Below are 19,266 nucleotides of genomic sequence, written 5' to 3' on the forward strand. Positions count from 1 at the left end.
ACGGGAAAAACCGTTTTGGGGCAAGACTCCTAACCCGGCCGTGGGCGGGGAGACCTCCCTGTGCCAGGCCCGGTATATCCAGGAGCGTGGGTGCCCCCCGCTCCCCAGCGTGTCCTGTCCTGCATCTCTGCAGCTTTGAACCCACCTCCTGCAGCCTCCCCCAGCCCCGTGCCCCCCGGGCAGGGCAGCTCGGCTGCCTTCAGCCCCCAAACAGCAGCACCACGGCCCCACAGCCCCTGTCCCAGTGCCGGGAAGCACCGAGAGCTGCTCACACACGCTCTGCTAGCACGGGCAGCTGCCCTGTAATAAATAACCCCCTGTCCGTATCATTAGCGTTAATTATACAGGAACACACCCCGGCACCTGCACTGCTGCTGCAGTTGCGTCTCGGGGGGCACGAGCTGCTTTCGAAAGCCACCTGCTTGGCTTTCTGCTGGCTCTGACACTGCTCGTCCATCTGAGGGACTGAGCCTGAGGCAGGACTGGGATGCTGCAGGTTTGGTGCCACGGCCAGAGCAGCTGGCAAGGGGCAGAAGCACACCAGGACCGCTGGGTGCCAGCTTCCTGAGCGCTTCCCTCACTGCCCAGCCTTCTGGGCAGGATCAATGCCCACTGCAGGACTGGCAACTCAATTCAGCCAGTGGTGGCGGGCAGCACCGAGCATCCCCATCCCAACAGGCCATTACAGTACTTTGGTACCCAAAATAACATGGTGTAACACCCCAGAAGCAGCACGGTACAAGGTGAGGAGCCCCAGGAAGAAACAGGACAGGCACTGCGCTGTCCTGCTGCTCACCTGATGCTAAACTGCTCTAAGCAGGTAAGAAGTGTCTAGAGCTTAGACATTTGTCTCACTAAAAACTTAGAAACTTAATTACACAGTTCTCATCTTAATCTGATTTGCATAAAGACACTTAAAAATACTGTGTTTGTACTTAATAGCAGTTGCTAACTACCCATCAACAGATAATAAACACGTGCTAGATCCAACAGCTCAGTTGTGCTCCCGTGTGCTCCAGCTGAGAGGCCCCACGGCTGTAGCACAGGGCATGCAGCATCCTTACCAAGGGGCAACTTCAGGAGGGAAGCAAGAATCTTCCAGAGAGCAGAGATTTCCCCTCTGCATCCCGAAGGCAGCTCACCACCTTCCATTCATGAGCCAGCTCAAGCCAAAAGAAAGCTGGAGAGCACCCTCCTGACGGCTCTGCCCCGAAGCTGCAGCCCTTTCATGTGGTTCCAACGCCTCTCACACAGCAGTTTGCACTTTCAAAGAACCACTCGCATGCACACACACCAAACACAATGAACGTCTTGCATCCCACTGTGTGTGTTCTGACATCGCTCCTCTTGCCAAGAAAAAAAGTGCATGTGCATCGATGTACTTATACACAAAGGCTTTAGAAAGGATGTTGCTTGCATTTTTACAGCTTTGTTGGGAAAAAAAGCTTTTTTTTTTAAATATAGAAGCCTAAGGCAAATATAATCCAGGTAAGTTTTGTTTTGTTTTGTTTTTAAAAAGTCTTCAACACTTTACTCACATGTAACACCTGTAGAGTTCTGACACTCCCCAAGGAATGTTTTACAGTAACTGCTTCAGCTGGAAAAAAGGCAATTGCTCAGAAAATTGTTGCTACTGGCTAGTCTTACACACCTTGCTAACATGAGTACTCCTTCCAGGAGGGAGAGGATTACGCCTGGCGGGGATGTTACAGCATCGACATGGCAGCTTTACAAGCCGGAACACCAAGGTGTTCCCCAGCTCTAAGAAGCTGTCCCTGCACAGAAACCTTTGTGGGGCAAGCCAGGCACAGGAGAGCTCTCCATTTCGGGGGACATTGTCCAATTCCAACTGAGATTTCCATCTCTGTGCCCTTCTCAAATCTGAGTGCTAATCTCAGCACATTTTGAGTGGTACACTTTTGAGTGATTCACCTGTTGCCATAACAAGACTCACAGACATCTAAGGCCAGACACAGAGATCATAACGAGACCTCTGTGAGAAGCGACCACATCAGCTGGCTACCAGATTTTTATAGTTTTCTTTGAAATACCAAGTGATTGCCATCATCAGAGGCAAGGCCTGGAAAGCCCAAGCCACTGTGTCAAGTCTTACACATCTCTAAGCATCCCTGGTGGTTTACTTGTGTGACGATGAACCCTTCCCCTCCGTTGGCCCACATCAGAACTGGACTCCTTTGACCATTGTTTGCCCATAAAAAACACTTACTGAAATACACCGGCATACGTTTATAAAAGGAAGAAATACAATCACTTTATTTTCAGTATACAGACTAAATCCCACTGTAAAATGAAGATAACGAGTGAACACACGTAAGTAAAATACTCCGCACTTAAAAAGAGCCCAGTCTGGCCACGTCTGCTGAACACGTTGTTTGCTACGCGGCGCACAGAGCTCTCCAGCATTGCTTCCAAAAGCGTTTGAGGCACTCCCAGGAGCTACACTTCAACTATCACAATTCAAAGAACCACTCTCTCTTTGCATACAAATGCTACATTTTCCTGTATGCCCTGAAATACTAGTTAGGTACAATATTATCCCGTCCTCTCTGTTCCCAGATGACGGTGGGTCCTCCTCGCACCCTTACAGCAAAGGGAGAAGACATACTTCTAAAGGGAGGTAAGCTCAGCAAGTTACAGCAATACAAACTCTTCAAAGGTGCAGAAGGATGGCATACTGTGATCTGCAGCACATGAATAGGCAGCACGGACAGCGAGACGTAAATACAAGTTCTACCCACACGCATGCAAGCAATCGCCTCCGTGAAGCTTTCTGCACAGCGTAACTCTGTCCACAGCACATGCTTCTCCTGGAAAAAAAAAAGCCCTTCTTGCGTTTAGCCCATTTAAAGCAGCCAACAAAATCGGATTCCATGTGTTATCGATGGGTGTGTTATTGCTTGCAATAAGTTGAAGGAGATTTGGACTTAAGAGATCCGGTTGCGAAGCACAAAGGTCACCAGCAGCCCCTAATCAGTTTCCCAGCTCATCGCAGCATCTATTTCCCACAACCTGCACACCAGACTTTGGCTACAATACTCTGCAGTTTTAAACAAGCATCTTACCATCCTCTAGAAGACACAACTGACTCCTATTTAAATACGTCAGAGCAGTCAGCATCAAGTATTACAGTTAATTGTACAAAATTCATCGCATTGGTTAGCGAAGGCTCATTCACCTGAAAAGTGGGTGACCTGGGCTGTAATGGCAAAGGCAAGCAGTGCCTAGCTTTCTGAGCAGGTATTTCACATTCCCGGTGGAGCAGGCACGTTCCCACTGAATTGTCAGGCTGCAGATGACCCACCTGGCCCACGGTGAACCTGGCCAAAGTGTTTAAGAATCCAGTTCTTCATATCTTGTGCCTCTAATTGAATGTAAAGTTTACATTGAATGTCTTTAAGAAGCAATAAAAGTAGTTTTGGGATTTCTTCTAAGAAAACACTGACTCAAAGGCTTGATACAAATTCACAGTGTAATGTAGGAATACCAGCCTATTCTAGACCACTAGGCAGTCACTGGTAATGGCCACCGAGATCTTCTTTTAAAAAAGTCACACAGTGCAAAGCCACTTTCTACATTAAACCACTCTGACTCCAACCTTGTTTTACAGCCTCTCTGGCGAGCCACACTCTTCAAATCAATTTGAAATGCTGCCTTTGGCTTAGCAAGTATCATAAAACTGACAGATTATTTTCTGCCTACTGCTGCTCCAGGTGCAATACTGCCTGTATGAACGTAAAACTAATTCTCCTGGCAGGTGACCTAAAACAGTGCTGTTCGCAGACAGCAGATTGGCAGAAGTGGGCTGCAGATTGCAAATCCTCCAAGCTTTCCATACCATGAAGTGAGGTAGCAACAAATAGCCTTCAAAACAGCACTGCCCAAATATTTCTCCCTAGCAGTAATTCCCTTTCCCCCACAATTTAGTGAGTAAACTAACTCCCACTCTAGTGAGTAAACTCTAAGCCTCTAGGCTTCTCTGGAGCAGCGGAAGCAGAAAAGAGATGGGAAATAAATAATGAAGGATAAGAAGTAGTAGGCCAATAATTTTGCAAAGATTTCCGTTTTTGGTACCAGCACTGAGCACTGCTCTTTTTCAGGTGGAGAGAAATACAAAACATTGCAGTCTTTTTGTGAGCTTAAAGTCCAAGTGACTTCTGCACAATCTGCTTGGCAATCTTGTTAAATTGTTCTCTGTCTTCCCGCCACATCTTGGAGGCATCCACATTGGCTCCACTTTCATCATTTGGCTCTGAAATGAGAGAGAGGGAAAGGTAGGTGGGCAGGCAGGCAACTGAGCAAGACCCTCTCCCTTTTTCAACACTGCCTCTACGCTGCCACTTTGCCGTGGCTCTGGCACGCTTCCCCTGCTTGGGATTGCTGAAACACCACTAAAGGAAATTCAGCTGTGGGATTCCCAATCAGTTCTCATTTACAAGATCACAAGAGAGCATCACAGCAAGGTAAGAACTTGTTTCTTTAGACGAGAAACAAGTGGCAGTGAAAAAAGATGGTTTTATTTTGCTTATGGTCTCAGCCCCTGAGCCCCAGCACGCACACGGACTAACGTGTCACCAGTAGTGTTATGAAGAGTTCTTAAAACTGCACAGTGCTCCCTGCAAAATATTTTTTCTAGTTCTGCGGCTTCACAGACACAAAGCCCTTGCAAAGCAGGCCACCCAAACAGGCTCTGTCACTTTTTTTGGATGGTTTGTTCTATTTAAAAAAAAATACCACCATAAAATGCTTTCATTTCTGCAACATCTTTCATCCGAGGATTTCAGAGTGCTTTACGAAGTACATTAAGACCCTGTGACTCAAACACTTCTTTTGTGCAGAGGTAAGCTGAGGCACGGGCTCTGTCAAGTTCATGGTCAGCACAGAGCAGGACAACTGCCGCAGGATTACACAGGTCATGCAGAACATACTCTGCCCGTTTTGCTTCATACACTAGTCCAAATCCAGCACAACCCAGCTCATGGCAGACACCTTGGGCTCCTGTTTTTCTCAGCACTATGCCGATGGTCCACCCTGGAACTCCAGTAGTCAGGACAGAAGATGCACAAGTCACCCAGCTGGGTAAGCTGGGGCTTCTGGGGCTTGTCCTGTCAGCAGAGCCACAGCTGAGAACTTGTCAGCAGCCTGGAAGAAGCTGACAGTTGATGTTTTTGGCTAACTCCTCCAAAAGACACGGGGAGAACAGGATGCCCCGTCAGAGATAAGAGACCAGATGATTCTCCAGCAAAGCAGTCCAGGTAAGGCTGGACCACAAGCTGTGCTCCTGGAGGCCCCAGGGAGCCCAGCAAGGTACTGGTGCCCACTGGGCAGCTTCCCAGCAGCAGGTTACTATCCTGAAGCACGTAAGAGCCTTTTGTGCTTGCTCTTTGTTCAGCTTTGCTGCTTCTAGAACAGCATCATCATTCAAAACTGACTCTCAGGGCCATGCTTTTTTCCTTTTCAGGCAGTTCAGTGCTCTGGGTGGAAAAAGATCCATCTTTTGGGGGAGATGTACATGAGAGATCTGATCTATAGCCCTTGTGGAACCGAGGGGAAGCCACTTAAGAGGCTGCAAAAACACACTTTTACCACACCCCTCTTCTCAAGAAGGCTTCCTTTATATCTGGGGTGGCAGAACGGGGTACATTTCCCACGCTGGCAAAGTAACAAACAGAAATAGAGGGAGCTGGCTGGTGAATCACCGAGGCCACGGACTCCTATTTACCCGACTGATTTGATCTGGCTGGTAACTCTTCAGCTGCTAAAACCAAATCCCTAAAGGACCCAGAGCCTGACCATCAATCACCCTTTGCTTGGCTGCTGCTGACCCAGAAGGAATGCTGTGCAGTTGCTACAAAGCTGGAAACACTTGTTTTTTTTAATTCAGTCTTACCTTACTCTTTTATTTTAAGAGAATAAATAAATATGAGGGCTTTAAGAACCCTGGTTCCTGCTGAGCAGTTTAAATGTCTTTTATCAGCTTAACATCAAAAAGCAAGGAGAACCTCTAGCTATGCAGCAAGAAGCCAGCTGAGCTACAGCTAATAAAACATCAGTCCTTACCTGCCAGCATGCTAACGACTGACAAGAGGATCTTTTCCACACTCTGCACAGGACTCCATCGCTCAGCGCTGCTCTCATATCCCATGGGATCATCCCCAGGAGCATGAAGAATAGAGATGCAAACTCTCCCATCCGGGTAAACTGCACAAGAGGTACAAAGGATTGATTGTTACTTGGAGGAAACACTTAGCCTCTCCAGATCTTTAGCACAGATTAACATTTGGACTTTGCCTTCATATGACTGATACTAAAACTTCCTCTTACAAAGGCAAGATGATACAAAAACTGGAAGACTAAAATCTAGCAAAAACTTCCTTAAACGAGTTTACAAACTTGGGTCGTCTTCACCAAGAGAAGCTCTCTGGGAGCGCTCAGATCACTTAACAACCAAGGAGAGGCTCCTTTGAAAAAAATAAGAGCTGCAGCCTGGTGGAACAAGCCAAATATTGAGGCACGCACAGCTCCAAGTCAGTAACTAGTCTTAAAGCAAGGGGTAACAGCCTTACAGCACTGAATGCGTGTTGGAGTCCTCCGCTGGACCATGACTGTAAAAAAAAAAAAGTTAAGCAAACATGGTCTGCTGCAGCAGGGAGACAAAAGCGGTAAGGTACAAAGGAAATAATTACTCTTATTTGAGCATTACTCAGGTGCAACCACATGGGTTCGTGCCGCTTTTTTGTGCTTTTTGCTTAAAGCTCAGCTGCATGAAAGCGCATGGAGGAAAAGTAACCTATCAGCTCAGGGTGTGGGCATCTTCCCCTCCCGGTTTTAACCTAAGCAATGCATCCACCTCACACAAGTCCTCCTCTCAGACACTGGATTCCACTGACTTGATCATTAGGCCAAAGCAAAGTTGAACAGGCAACACAGAGAAAATGGGAATTTGAAGTGCTACTTTAGGAACTTGGTAGAATCCTATGGCATCCCAATGAGTTACAGCTTCACCCTGGTGAGTGACCACTGGAAGCAGTTGTGCTTGTTTCCAGTTCCTTCCACCCAACCAGCTAATGTCTGTACAAGCTTGGGACGTGTAAGCACTTTGGAAGACTTATTGTATTTACACCCCCTCCTGCAGCCCTGGGCTGAGGGCTGGAGCTGGTCTAACCATAGCTGGAAGAGACAAAAACAGCACGTGCTGAATCAGCACTTCTCCCTGCAAGTTAGGAACACATCAGGAGAAGTTAGTAAGTTAGTTATTTTCATGTTTTTATGCAGCATCTCTTAAACAGTTGGATGTCAGCAGCATAAACAATGCAGAAAAGGTTGATTCCAGGAAGATGTACGCATCTCCCACTTTGTTACTAAATGTTAAAGCAAGGTTTTCACTTAATTGCTGCTTTGAAGTTATCTTTGCCAAAGCATCCATGAACATTATTTTAAGCAACAGTAGCTCTGTGATGTCTCTTGTCCCCTCCGTATATAACTCAAAAGTGCACAGATAATGGAACATACACTTTTTGAACACTTTTCTTCCAATTTCCCAAAGGATGAGGAGCATTCATTTAACAGAAGCAGAACACAAGCCTGGCTACCAATTTCTACAGCCTTACTGGTAATAACCAGCCCACCACAAACCCACCTGGGAAGATTCACATGACTACCTCTGGAGACCTCAAATTTCAATTCACATGACCCAGTCGTGGAGTTTTAAAGAGCTGAGGCCTGTACACCCAGTCTGTTCCCACCAACCCCCAGAGGCAGTGCTCAGTGTGGCAGAGCCACTCTGTAACAGGTAAGGGTCAGGCTGCTTGGACTTCTCCGCACCCCACTCCTCCTGGCCCTGCTGCAGGCTGGGCACACAAAGTATATAGAGGTCTTCCACAGGAGAACAAAAAGATGGGTTTGATTGTGGACTAAATGGGCAAGAATCTGTGTCAGTACTGTTTTGAGAGGGGGACAGCAGAGGAACTTCACGAAATTGCAAAATTCCTTAGAATGGGATGAAAAAAAATGGATGCCCAGCTGAGATCAAGACTGGTGTACCAGTGCAGGAATGTCAGCTGAGAAGGAAACAGCAGGCACAAGGGCAGCACTTGCCTTTTATTGCTCTCAGGTGGCACAGACCTGATAGCCAAGAGCACAGATCCAGCCCATCACATCTGGGTGATGACAAACAATCTTTACACAAGCCATGTTGATTTAACAGACATACTAAGTAAGGATTTTACAACAAACACCAAGGCTGACTCCAGAAAAGAATGCTCTGTGCTTTACGTTTTTCACCTGTCCAAGGCAAAAAGTTGTTAGTTGTAGTCATTGTTACTTCGATTCCTTCTTCTTAAGTCTTACAAGAAACACAGCTGAGATATTGTCAGTGCTAGAACTGCAGCAAGAGGGACAGCAAAAATCTTTAAAATTAAAAGCTTGTAAATGTGCCAGCTGCTTGGACAGAGCACTGCGGATGTCAGAATGATCACGTCAGAAGTGTTACAGAATCCTCGACTTCAAGTGAAAAAAGCCATGCTGCCAACTCAAGCTGTTTCCAAACTTTGGTCAATATGAACAAGTTTTCACTTGTTAAAATAACACAGAACTACTTAAATACAAGCCATAGTGCAATACTGGAAAGAGTCAGTATTATTTTACTGAATCTCACATCGTGTGCAAAGCATTCATCTTCAGGCTATTTATTTATTTTACTCAGTTATGAGGATGCCTGGAATGACCTTCGAGGCAGTGAAATTATTGGAAACTTTACTGGACTGTTTATTACCAACAGGTATCTGAGGATTAATGTGGTAAAGAGAGAGTGACCCTAAGAAAGTGCAGCGTTGCTGTACAGCTGAACACTCCTAGGCACAGTTGGGAGTGCCACTGCTGGTAACAACACCAGCTCTCCCGCTACCAAAGCTGTTCCTTTAAGGTGCAAAAACAACCCATGCCCCTCATGTCCTGCTGCATCAGACTCACTGTTTGGATGGAACATCTCGCACGTGAACCTCATCTTCGGAGGACTCAATGGATAGTCGAGTGGGAAGCTCAGAATAGCTGGGAAAACCCCGTACTCGAAACAGGTGTCTTCAGGACCCCTAGAAACAGATAAAAAGTTATTTACCCAAGTTTCATGTATTTCTTTCACCCACAGTCTTGTCTAGTGAGACGCCTTAGCTTTGGATTACATCATCTGCTCCAGAACACTGAGAGTTAAAACACTCTCACCTCACACCTCAAACTTAAATCCAAATACTGGGTTTGGGAGGGAAGGGGGGAAAAAAAATAAATCAAAGCTTGCACACTAAATTACTAGGAAGGTCACAACATGGCTTAATTAGCAGGGTGTGTCTGGCTATAATTGGAGTATCTGGCTCCAAGGCATGTTCCAGGATTTGAGTGTCTGCACGTCAAGAGAAAGCAGAGGCAGGTGTGGGACTCCTGTGCCTTTGAAGATACTGCTGTGCTGCACAGAGAGAGATGTCAAACACTGCAGCTCGAAAATAATTCATAAAACCCAGGAGGATTCAAACTGCCAGTATCGAGCGTAACCACACATAAACACTTCATGCCATCTGATGCAAAAAAAAAATACAACAATGGTTTGTAACAATAAACACACAGCCCAGGGGCCGTAAACGCTAGGTGCAGGACAATACAGATCTATGGCATTTGTTTTCATTCTCTCAAGCGTACACTGAGAAGAACTTCATCAAGGCTCCTGCATGAAGCATTGCACTGTGAACACAATAAGGAAATCAAAGTACAAATTCAAAGGGCAATCAAGAGAGAATATGAAGACAACTGTTTTGCCTTCTCTGCACAAAGCATCTTTGGAAGGTAAGCAAAAAAGTTTATTTGAAATGATTTATTCAAACTCAGTGAACCATCTGGAAGTTATAAAGCAAACACGATTTCCCCTGACCGGGAAGATCATGGAATGAGCTTCATCACTTAAAACCTTAGCCAGGGAAACACATGCATCACACAGAAAGCTTTTCAAACAAGGATGATATTGTCTGGGAAATAAAGTTTATGAATGTATTCATGCCTCCACCTCCCAACCTGCAAACACATTCTCCATGCCAGAAGGAAAAAAAATAATTTCAAAGCCAAATGGTCAAAGACTCCTTACAGCTAAGGCTGCAGAAAAAGAAAAAAAAAAAAAAAAAAAAAAAAAGACTAGCAAAACCTAAAGCCCTGAGAAGTTAAACTCTGGGATTTAACTCAGTTTGGGTTTAACTCAGTTAAACTTTGGGATTCTGAAGACTTGACTGATCAATAAATACAAGACTGAAATATTTTAAACCTGCACACTTAACAGCAGCAGGCAAGTTCAGAGACACGCACCGATGCAGAACGAAAGCTAACCCATCTCAACCGCTGACATTCCCTCTCTCGTCTTTTCCATAAATTTAGCCAGGATCCAATATTCACATTTGAGGGTAAACCGAATGCATTTTTTCATGAGCATTCTAATTCCAGCTGCATTTTGAAGGCTCATTGTTGAACTTCTGAGGGTATGTACATACACGCATTGAAAGCTGGTGGGTGTCTTATGCTCTGTTTTGAGAGCAAACACACAGCCTCGAGGGCTCTTCTGTCAAATACGTTAACCCAACAGGCTCCGTTGCAGGCCCTGTAATAAGTGAGCAAACTGCTTTTGTTTTAGCCATTCAGCGCTGCCGGGATCAACTTCAAAGAAATTATTCGAGTTAATCCAAGGCAGCATTTGCTACTACAGAACACCCAGGACAGCGCCACTTTCAACTCACAAAGGCCATCACCGCGGCCAACAAGGCACAAAGTACAGCACCCTCTGTAGCGCTGCCACCTGCTCTGTGAAGATTCCAAAGCACATCACACTTGCAAAGCCTCCGTGACTTATGGTATGATTTCCTCTGAGCTGCTACACCAGCTGGAACCCAGACTACTGGGCACCCCATCAGGGTTCCCCCCAAGAAAAGCCTCGGTGGCATCCTTCCCTCTCAGCAGAGAGCCAATAGCCCATTAAACAAGCAGTGCCTTAAGCAGCTTTTCTGCTTTCTCAGAAAAACAAAAACAAAAACAAAAACAAAAACTGCTTGAGGCACTGCTTAAGGCACTCATTCTGCATGGCTTGGGACATGAGTCTCTAAGAAATACCTCATCCTAAACCTGGTTAAACAGAAAATCCTGTAAGGTCTGCGAGGCAGGCGGTCTGCATCCTTCCCCCCACGCAATGCTACTCTGCAGACTTCACTGAAGGGCTGGGGCACCGCTTCTCTAGCACAGCATCCAGCATCTTCCCAGCCACCACAGCACTTCACCTCCATCGCAAAAAGCCACGAAAATGTAGTGGGAACTGACAACAACGGTAAGGTTGGAGGGAATTTTGAGGGCCACTGGTACCCACGCGGGTTCAATCCTGACTCGGTCACTGCGCACGGTGATCGCAGCAGCTTTTTCTGTCCTGGCCACGCTTCTGGTGCTCTCACAGTCAGTCTGCTTCCAAGCAACTACAGCAAAGAGATCTAAGCAGATTCAAGAAACTAACAAAAAGTTGCATTATTCCTGCAGCATCGGTGCTAAAGATACTGAATCCAACACCGAAAATAACATCATATTATTAACAACTCTGTCAGCATAACACGAAAATGAGAAACTCTGAACTCTGTGAGGTCGATGTTACTTGGGCAAGGGGAAAAACACAGCGGTAGCGTCTGCCAAAACAGGAGGGAAAAGCGAATTGACAAGGACAATTAATTCTATAGCCACGGTTTCAAGTGCATTTGTAAAGGGCTTCTTATTTGTAAAAAGAAGCTGGAAAAAGACCAAAGCCCACAGTCGTCAGATGCTGAAAAGGGGAATTCCACACTAAACGAAACAAAAGGCATAAGCCTAATTATAGATCTAATTACCTTTCTAGAGAGGCTTTTTATAAGTTTGCTTCAATCTATGTAATTTCTTTTTCAAGCGATCTTTAGGCTAACAAAGTTCTTTACAATTATATATTTGTGTGTCTTTGGGGATAAACTTTAATACCAAGGCAAGCTTTCCTTTGCCAACCAAAGAGGACCAAACTTCGCCTTGAAACATGAAATTCATGAGCTTGCACAACACAACGCAGCCTGTCGGACCTCACGCAGTGCTAAGGTATTGAGCAGCATTATGATAAACCCTCTCGACATGCTGGGGCTATTTATCAGCATGAATAAGTCATCCTGCTGCAAAGACTTGGTTTTCATAAATATTCTAATCGAGCTCCTGTTTGATGTCTTATCACGAAGGTGCATTTCACACCAGGTTCTGAACCTTCACTATTTGGAAAAATTATCACGTTGTGTTTCCAATTCCAGATCTAAAATGTAAGCTTAAAAACTATTCTGTCATTCGGTCATGTCAGTACAGCCTTAACATTTATGTTTAACATTTATTCAGCACTGCTGCAGGCAAGAACACCGGAAATACAAATTATTATTACCATTATTTTTAAAATGGCATTGCTTTTTTTTTTATTTTATCTCTGAGCCAAGCTCTTACATCAATCCATTAATCTCTGTAACATTACCCAACCCACCTCTGGATTGATAAATGGGTGATGTCTTTTTCCCCCTTAAGTCTCTCTCTTTTTTTCTGTATTTATTTGTGATAATGTACTGCAACTTTATAGAAACTGGGTGGAGAGAAGGAAAAAGATTCTCTTTTTCATTATTATGCTACTTACCTACCTTTTCTATTCCATCTGTCTCAAATTTAAAGTCAACCTTACTTTAATTACCTCATCTGCACTTCTTTCAATCCCACAGTCTAACGCAGCACATTTGAGATTACAAAACATTCAAGAAGATTATCACAAAAATGTAAACAAGTCATTTAGCTTGCTTTCCAGATGTACTCAAATATTTTTACTAATAGAGTTTTGTAAAGAGATGAAAGTAACCCAACGTGTTTAGAGTAAACATGTTTCTATTGTACCACAGCTTCAGAATTTAGCAGATCTTAAAATATAATTCTATTATGACACACACACAATACAGAAACCAAAAGCTCCTCCGCCTCTCATTTTACGCTGACAAAGACCTGAAGCTCAACACTCAGCACTTTAAAGGGCTTTCAAGTTTGCAGGCAGCTCCTCTGTTGTTTAAGAATTTGTTATGGGCAACATCAGAAAAAAAAATATTTTCTAAGTAATGAATCAAATACAAAAGTACCTCTGCGTGTCCCCCCAGGAAAGCTCTCATCAACCACAAAATCTCTTCTGCTAGAAAGTATTGAGGGACAAGGATTTCCTTCCACATTCCAAGAAGCGCATTAAATTCTCTGGGATTTCTGAGCTCCAAGCTACGCACGACTTTCTGAACTGAAAGTAGGTACTAGCAAATACATGTCTTGGAAAAGTGCTAACTACCTGACTTACAGAAAGAAGGGAAAGCGTCAGCAGTTGCCTAACGTGAGAGATGTGGGCTGCTATAAGCTACCTATTCCCCCAAAAGGTGTGCATCTCCAGGGGACTGAGCCAGCAGGAATCACGACCTGTTTGTCCCAGGATGGATTATTGCTGCAATAAGCAGAAGCATTCACCAGCTGCTCATGTGAATGTGCCAACAAGCAGCGTTCATTCAAATCTCCACTTACCAAGGCCTGCAATAATTCAGAGTCCCACATCTGCAAGTGAGTAGGATCACCCATGCGGCCAGCTTTTGCGGGACAGGTGACACACTACAGCTCAACAGGCTTTTACACTGCTTGCACAATCCCCAGCGACCAGAGCTGCTCACCAGCAGAAGAGCTTATACACAAAACCGCTGCGCACAACAGCAGCTGATTCAGGACATTCACAGAATTTTAAAAGATTATTTACGTTTGTGGTTTTTTTGTTTGGTTGGTTTTTACTTCAACTGCTTTATCAGACTGATTACCTTGCACTTCTCCTAGAATAAATTTCAGTACTAAGTAATTTTAGACACTCACCTTTTTCTCCTATCACTGATAATCTGCCTGTTTCACTCCACTTCACATGAGAAAACCTGTCCCATATTTGCAGTTGAGCAACATTCCCAATGTGTCTGTGTGACCTACAAGCAATTTACGGTTTCCTACAGTGTTTGTGTACACACCGTATATCCAGTGGAGCCCAAATTATTCCTGTAGCATTTGCAAGTTATACATGCCAAGGGTTTCTTATTATGACACCTGCACAACAAATCATCACTTTAGTGCAACACTGCCTCTGCCCAACTGTTTGAATTCCCAATATAATTCTCAGCTTGGATCTGACAAAAAGCTCCCAGCCAAAAATAGGCCAAGGTTGATGCTACGCAAAACTGGTAAGATTATTATTTTACTATTTTTTTTAAATATTCTTCTGTTAACTCACATAATCAGAGCTTCCCACTCAAAGAAGTTCTCTTCGTTCATAGGACCTGTCAAGAGACAAAACAGAACAATGCTCAGAGCTACCAGAAGGTGAGGCTCCAACTTGGCAGCGCACAGACTCCGCTCAGCTCCTCACCTGCTACTATCCCTTCTGGTGGGTTCAGGGTCAGCTCTGTGAAAAGAACAAACACCAGAGGTTAACACGGCCGGCAAGTCTGAGCGTTTCAGCGAGTGTCTGGGTCACCGTGGCTCAGCACAGAGACTCCACAGCAAAAACCCTCCAGGAAAACCTCGAGGAGGAGACCGTGGGAGGAATCGTCTGGGCGTGCTGTACTGGGCAAGACTCCACATCCAGCAGGCCCCAGGATCTTACTGGTGACAATTTAACTTTGTCATGCAAGACAATTTTCTGAACAAAATGATCCCAGAATTGTAGAAGGGTTTGGGTGGGAAGGGGCCCTAAAGATCCTCTAGGTCAAGCCCCTGCTCTGGGCAGGGCACCCTGCCCCCAACCCAGGCTGCCCCCAGCCCCACCCAGCCTGGCCTTGGGCACTGCCAGGAATGGGGCAGCGCCTCATTGCCCTCTGAGTGAAGAATTTCTGCCTAATATCTAACCTAACATCTATCTTTTTTCAGTTTAAAGCCATTCAGGCACACGCTCAACCAACGTGAAGAGAGCACAGGCTGTCTTCTCACAACCCCTTGGCAGCGACTCAGGGTAACAAACCCCAGCACACACGCTGCTCATCGAGAGCATCACCTCCCAAGCAGTGGCCCATGGGCTAGCAGCACTCACAAAATAACCACAGAAAACCCCCTACCCTTTCTCAGGCACACACACACACACACAAAAAAAAAAAAAAAGTATGAATGCACAGCCAGGGAAGACAAAAAGTCCCGAACCAGTAACAAAGAGGTTTAACCTAATTTCTGCTAGGCTATCAATGAAAGCTGCAGGTGATGCTGCACAGAACAGCACATGGCTCTTTGTCTGTCCAGGAAAACTTACTGCCAAGCAAAGATAGCAAAAGCTGAGTTCACCCAGCTTGCATTTACCTTTGGCACAAACTTCCCTGATTTAAGTTCAAAGAGCAGGAAATTGGAGGTCGGTGCCAGCGTGACACACACCCCGAGCAACCGGACAGTGGCATTACAGAGCAGGTTGTCCACCCTGACAGCGGGTCTCCAGCACCCTGCCTGCAGATGTTTTTAAGCAAATGGAGAGAGATGTCAAGCCTGGGAGCTCCTGAACTGTGTATATCTATCGTGGGGCACTCCCTTTAAGGAAAAAAAAAAAAATAATAATGGGTATTTCCCCTGCTTTCCCTTGAAAACCTGGGGAGCTTCGTTGTTTCAGCCCCTGTGCTGCTGGAGGCAGCATCTGGCAGCAAAGCCAGGGGGCTCTTTATGGTGCTCCCCCTCTGAGCACAACTGGGGCGATGGGAAGCAGGAGGCAGATACCAGTGAGCAAAGTCTCCGCAGAGCTGGGAGTTCAATTCTCCACTTCTCTTTCTCACCTCTCCCCTTGGGGACAGGTGAAGGAGGTTTCCATCCAGAAGGACTGGCAGCAAATGGGCCCAGGAGCTTTGACTGGGAAGAGTTGCTGCTCAGTTAGGAAGGAAGAGGCCCCTCTACACGTGCACGGTCACATCCTCCCGGGTGATTTGTGAAGAGCTCTCTCTCTAAAGGAAATTGGGAGCACTGCTTTCAAGAGCTACAGAGCGTGATCTGCTCCAGTCCTACCACTGCATCCAAAACAGAAGCCAAACAAGGGTAACCCTAGAGGAATGCTGGGGGGGAGTTTTTCCGATTATTGCAGCACGCAGCAAAAAGACTGCAATCGGTGTTTGTTTAACCTTTCCCTGCAGAACGCCTGTTGGAAATGGAAGTGGCCAAATGCTGGAACAGGCTTTCTAGAAAAGGTGGTCGGTGCCCCGCGCCTGGCAGCAATCAGGAGGCACCTGGACAGAGCCCTCGGTGATGTGCTCTACCTGCTGCTTAGCCCTGAAGTGCTGGGGTGGCTGCAAAAAAGGATAAAGATGGGAAACCAGAAGAAGAATCCTAAAAACAAACAAAAAAAAAAAAATTTGAAGGGCCAAAGGGGAAAACAAAGGGGCAGCAGAGGCACGAGGAGAAGCAGAGGCTGGCAGGTAAGATGCTGGCCATTTATACATCAGCAGAGCCACTTTGGGGTGTCACAGGGAGTCTGGGTGGCTGGAGAGCTTTCCGTTCACACACATGTGGTGGGTGCATGCTGGAGGAGCCCGTGGCGGCGCAGCCCACCAACCGATGCAGAACAATGTCTCTCTTCAGGGCTGGGAGCATTTGGAGCCGTTTCCAGCTTCGCATCCTCCACAAGGCATCCCGTTTGGTTCGCGTGGCGGTTTTGCTGCACACAGTCAGGGGATTTGCGTCCAAACCCAGACACAATGGAGTCCCAGCTTGCAGCAGAAGAGCTAAGCCTTACTTGAAAGCTTTGCTTTTAAGTCGAGCCTGAATGAAAGGCAGAAGCTGGCACAACCGGAGCGCAGTGCTGCTGCTAGGGACTGGGGGCAGATCTGGGTGCACACACCACTGACGCCTCCCTTCTCATTCCGGTGCTCGCCGTGGAGTCCTTCCAGGCTGACTACACCTCAAACAACATGAGCTGAGAACATAACTTCTTGTCGTTGGGGTTAACAAGGGGACTGACTGTATTACTTGCCTTCTGCGAGCTGTATCCATTTAGCATGTCCCCAGGGTGACCGAGCAAACAAAGGTCAGCAAATAGTACAGGCACGTTCCCTCAGCACCTGAGGGGCCTGAACCCAGAGCCCTGCTTTGCAAGAAGCCCCGTTTCCTTGTTTCCTTCTCTCCTGGTCTGGGGGCTCAGGCGCGAGTCCCCCAAGAAGGGCTCTGGCTGCAGGGGGGCGGCTTGGTGCCCGTCCACCCAGCCAAGGTAGCGTCTGGAAGCAAGCTCTCCACCTCCAGCTCCAGCCTGTAACCCATTTTAGATTGAAAGCATCCAGATTGTGATATCTTCCTGATCTCGTAGCAAGGAAATGATAAAGGCAGAAGCAGCAGGTTCCCACCTCTTAAGTCTCACAAACTCCTATTGAGACTGTATTTTTTTCAGGCTATAATACTATTAAATATTCTAAATTTAGAATTAATAACAAAGGGATTATGCCCTTTCTTATACCTGATTTCTGAAAGCTTTATCTCAATTAGTTTTATGATAAGAACGTTTGAATAAATACGAGACAGCAAGAAGTCATTAGACTCTAAACATGTAAACAACATTCTAAACAAGGACAAAAAATAAATAAATCTCCTTGGTGCTCAGAACCATCTTATATCTGTCTCTGCATGGAAAGGAAAACAGTGAGGTGTCAGAGCATCTCCCAGATGGAAGTAAGGCTTTTGGGTTCCAATGGGTTGAAACTTCTCACTGCATCAAACGCTTTTCACCCATGGTAAAAATAAACAGACTCAGAGATGTGCACAGGGAAAATTAAAAGCCAAAGCTTAAGGTGTGCACACACACAGAGAAGCAAAGGGGCCAATCCTCAAAACCTTCCCCTCTCCACCACTGTGCTGGCAGGGCAGAAACCAAAATTTGTCGTTTGTTTCTGTACCACAGGTGTCCAGAAGCAGAAGCGCCGTCCCCTCAGCCACCACGGATGGCATTCTCTTCTCACAGCACTGCCTTTTATTACTGTTGGGAGAGGGTTTGGAAAGGCAGATCACAAGCAAGATGTTATCTCCGTTCATGATAAGTGCCACATTGAAAAACTATGCAGGGAAGACTCACGTGATGTCTGCCTGTAGCATTCATTAAAACTGGTTTCGATGCTGTTTATTTAGCATCGCTCTTCCCTTAATAATTCATTCATAGGGGGCATTCGAGTTAGATCTCGGAGCCTCTCAGAAACAAAGGATCAAAAACACTGCAGGGCCTTACGTAAGAGAAAAGACAAAAGCAAAGTCGAGTCTTTTGGAAGCTGGCCGGCGGTTCTGGACCATGACAGCAATCTGTGGGTTCCTGGGGCACAACACAAGCAGGCGCCTCACCCACACGGCAGCCCCAGGCCAGCTCAGGAAGGGCCGCGCAAAGCTTTGTGTTGGCATCCAGCTCTTCCAGCCTGACGCCAACCTCCACCTACCAACCAGGCCTTTTTTTTTCACCCTGTTCCACTTCCTTTCCGTATGTAAAAGGCCAGGATACGATAGACCAAATGGACGAAGGAGGAAGCTGCGTGTCTGTGAGGAGAAACTCACCTTCGGGCACCTCGCAAGGGCACTGGGGAGCGGACTGCTCGTGCTAGGGGCAGCCCCCCGAGAGGGCCCCATCCCCGGGGCACCCAGTAACAGGAGCAGGAGCAGAAATAGGAGCAGGAATAGGAGCAGGAACAGGAATAGGAGCAGCAGGAGCAGCAGCAGGCTCCCTGCTCCCTCTGGCGGGGCGCTGGGGGCCCACCAGCGGCTGACACGCCGCATTTTGTCTGCGAGCCACAGCCCGTGCGGTTTTTAACCAAACAACTCCACGTCAGCAAAAAAAAAAAAATAAAATTTAAAAGGAGAACCGTCCCTCCACCCCCCCACACCCTCCCCGTCCGGGGCTTCCTGAGCGCGGCCGATGAGGAGAGCCCCGGGGAGGCGCTGCCGGGCCGGGCCCTGCGCTGGGCCCGGGGAGGCCCGGCCCTGCCCGCCCGGTGCCGCGGCGGCGGGACCCCCTGACGGGGGGGGTGAGGATGGAGGCGAGGAGTGCCCGGAGCCCCCCGGCACCCCCCTCGACTCACGCTTGTACTCGGCCATCAGCCGCTTCAGCGCCGTGCCCGCCATGGCTCCGCCTCTGTGGTGCGGGCAGGGCCCTCCCCGCCGCGCCGGGCAGGCGCAGAGCGAGCGCGGCCCCGGCTG

The 19,266-nt window shown here is 46.8% G+C and overlaps 1 protein-coding gene across 1 annotated transcript; it reads right to left on the reverse strand.

The window, feature by feature from the left end:
* Window positions 1–2,242: 2,242 nt before the first annotated feature.
* Window positions 2,243–19,255, reverse strand: UBE2G2 (ubiquitin conjugating enzyme E2 G2). The gene is made up of 6 exons (XM_068691615.1): window positions 19,149–19,255; window positions 14,504–14,539; window positions 14,369–14,414; window positions 8,989–9,107; window positions 6,079–6,219; window positions 2,243–4,270 (listed from the first exon to the last, which is right to left on the reverse strand). The coding sequence occupies exons 1-6, from the start codon at window positions 19,189–19,191 to the stop codon at window positions 4,158–4,160; spliced, it is 498 nt and encodes a 165-aa protein (XP_068547716.1). The 5' UTR covers window positions 19,192–19,255; the 3' UTR covers window positions 2,243–4,157.
* Window positions 19,256–19,266: the final 11 nt, after the last annotated feature.

This window comes from Anas acuta, chromosome 9 (genome assembly GCF_963932015.1).
Source record: "Anas acuta chromosome 9, bAnaAcu1.1, whole genome shotgun sequence".
Lineage (NCBI taxonomy): Eukaryota > Metazoa > Chordata > Aves > Anseriformes > Anatidae > Anas > Anas acuta.

Coding starts and splice junctions, on each gene's coding strand:
- UBE2G2 (XM_068691615.1), bottom strand. CDS start 19,191: ATGGCGGGCACGGCGCTGAAGCGGCTGATGGCCGAGTACAAGC. Junction 14,540..19,148: donor GCTGATGGCCGAGTACAAGC/GTGAGTCGAGGG, acceptor TTCTTTTCACAG/AGCTGACCCTGAACCCACCA. Junction 4,271..6,078: donor AGTCGTTAGCATGCTGGCAG/GTAAGGACTGAT, acceptor CTCTCATTTCAG/AGCCAAATGATGAAAGTGGA.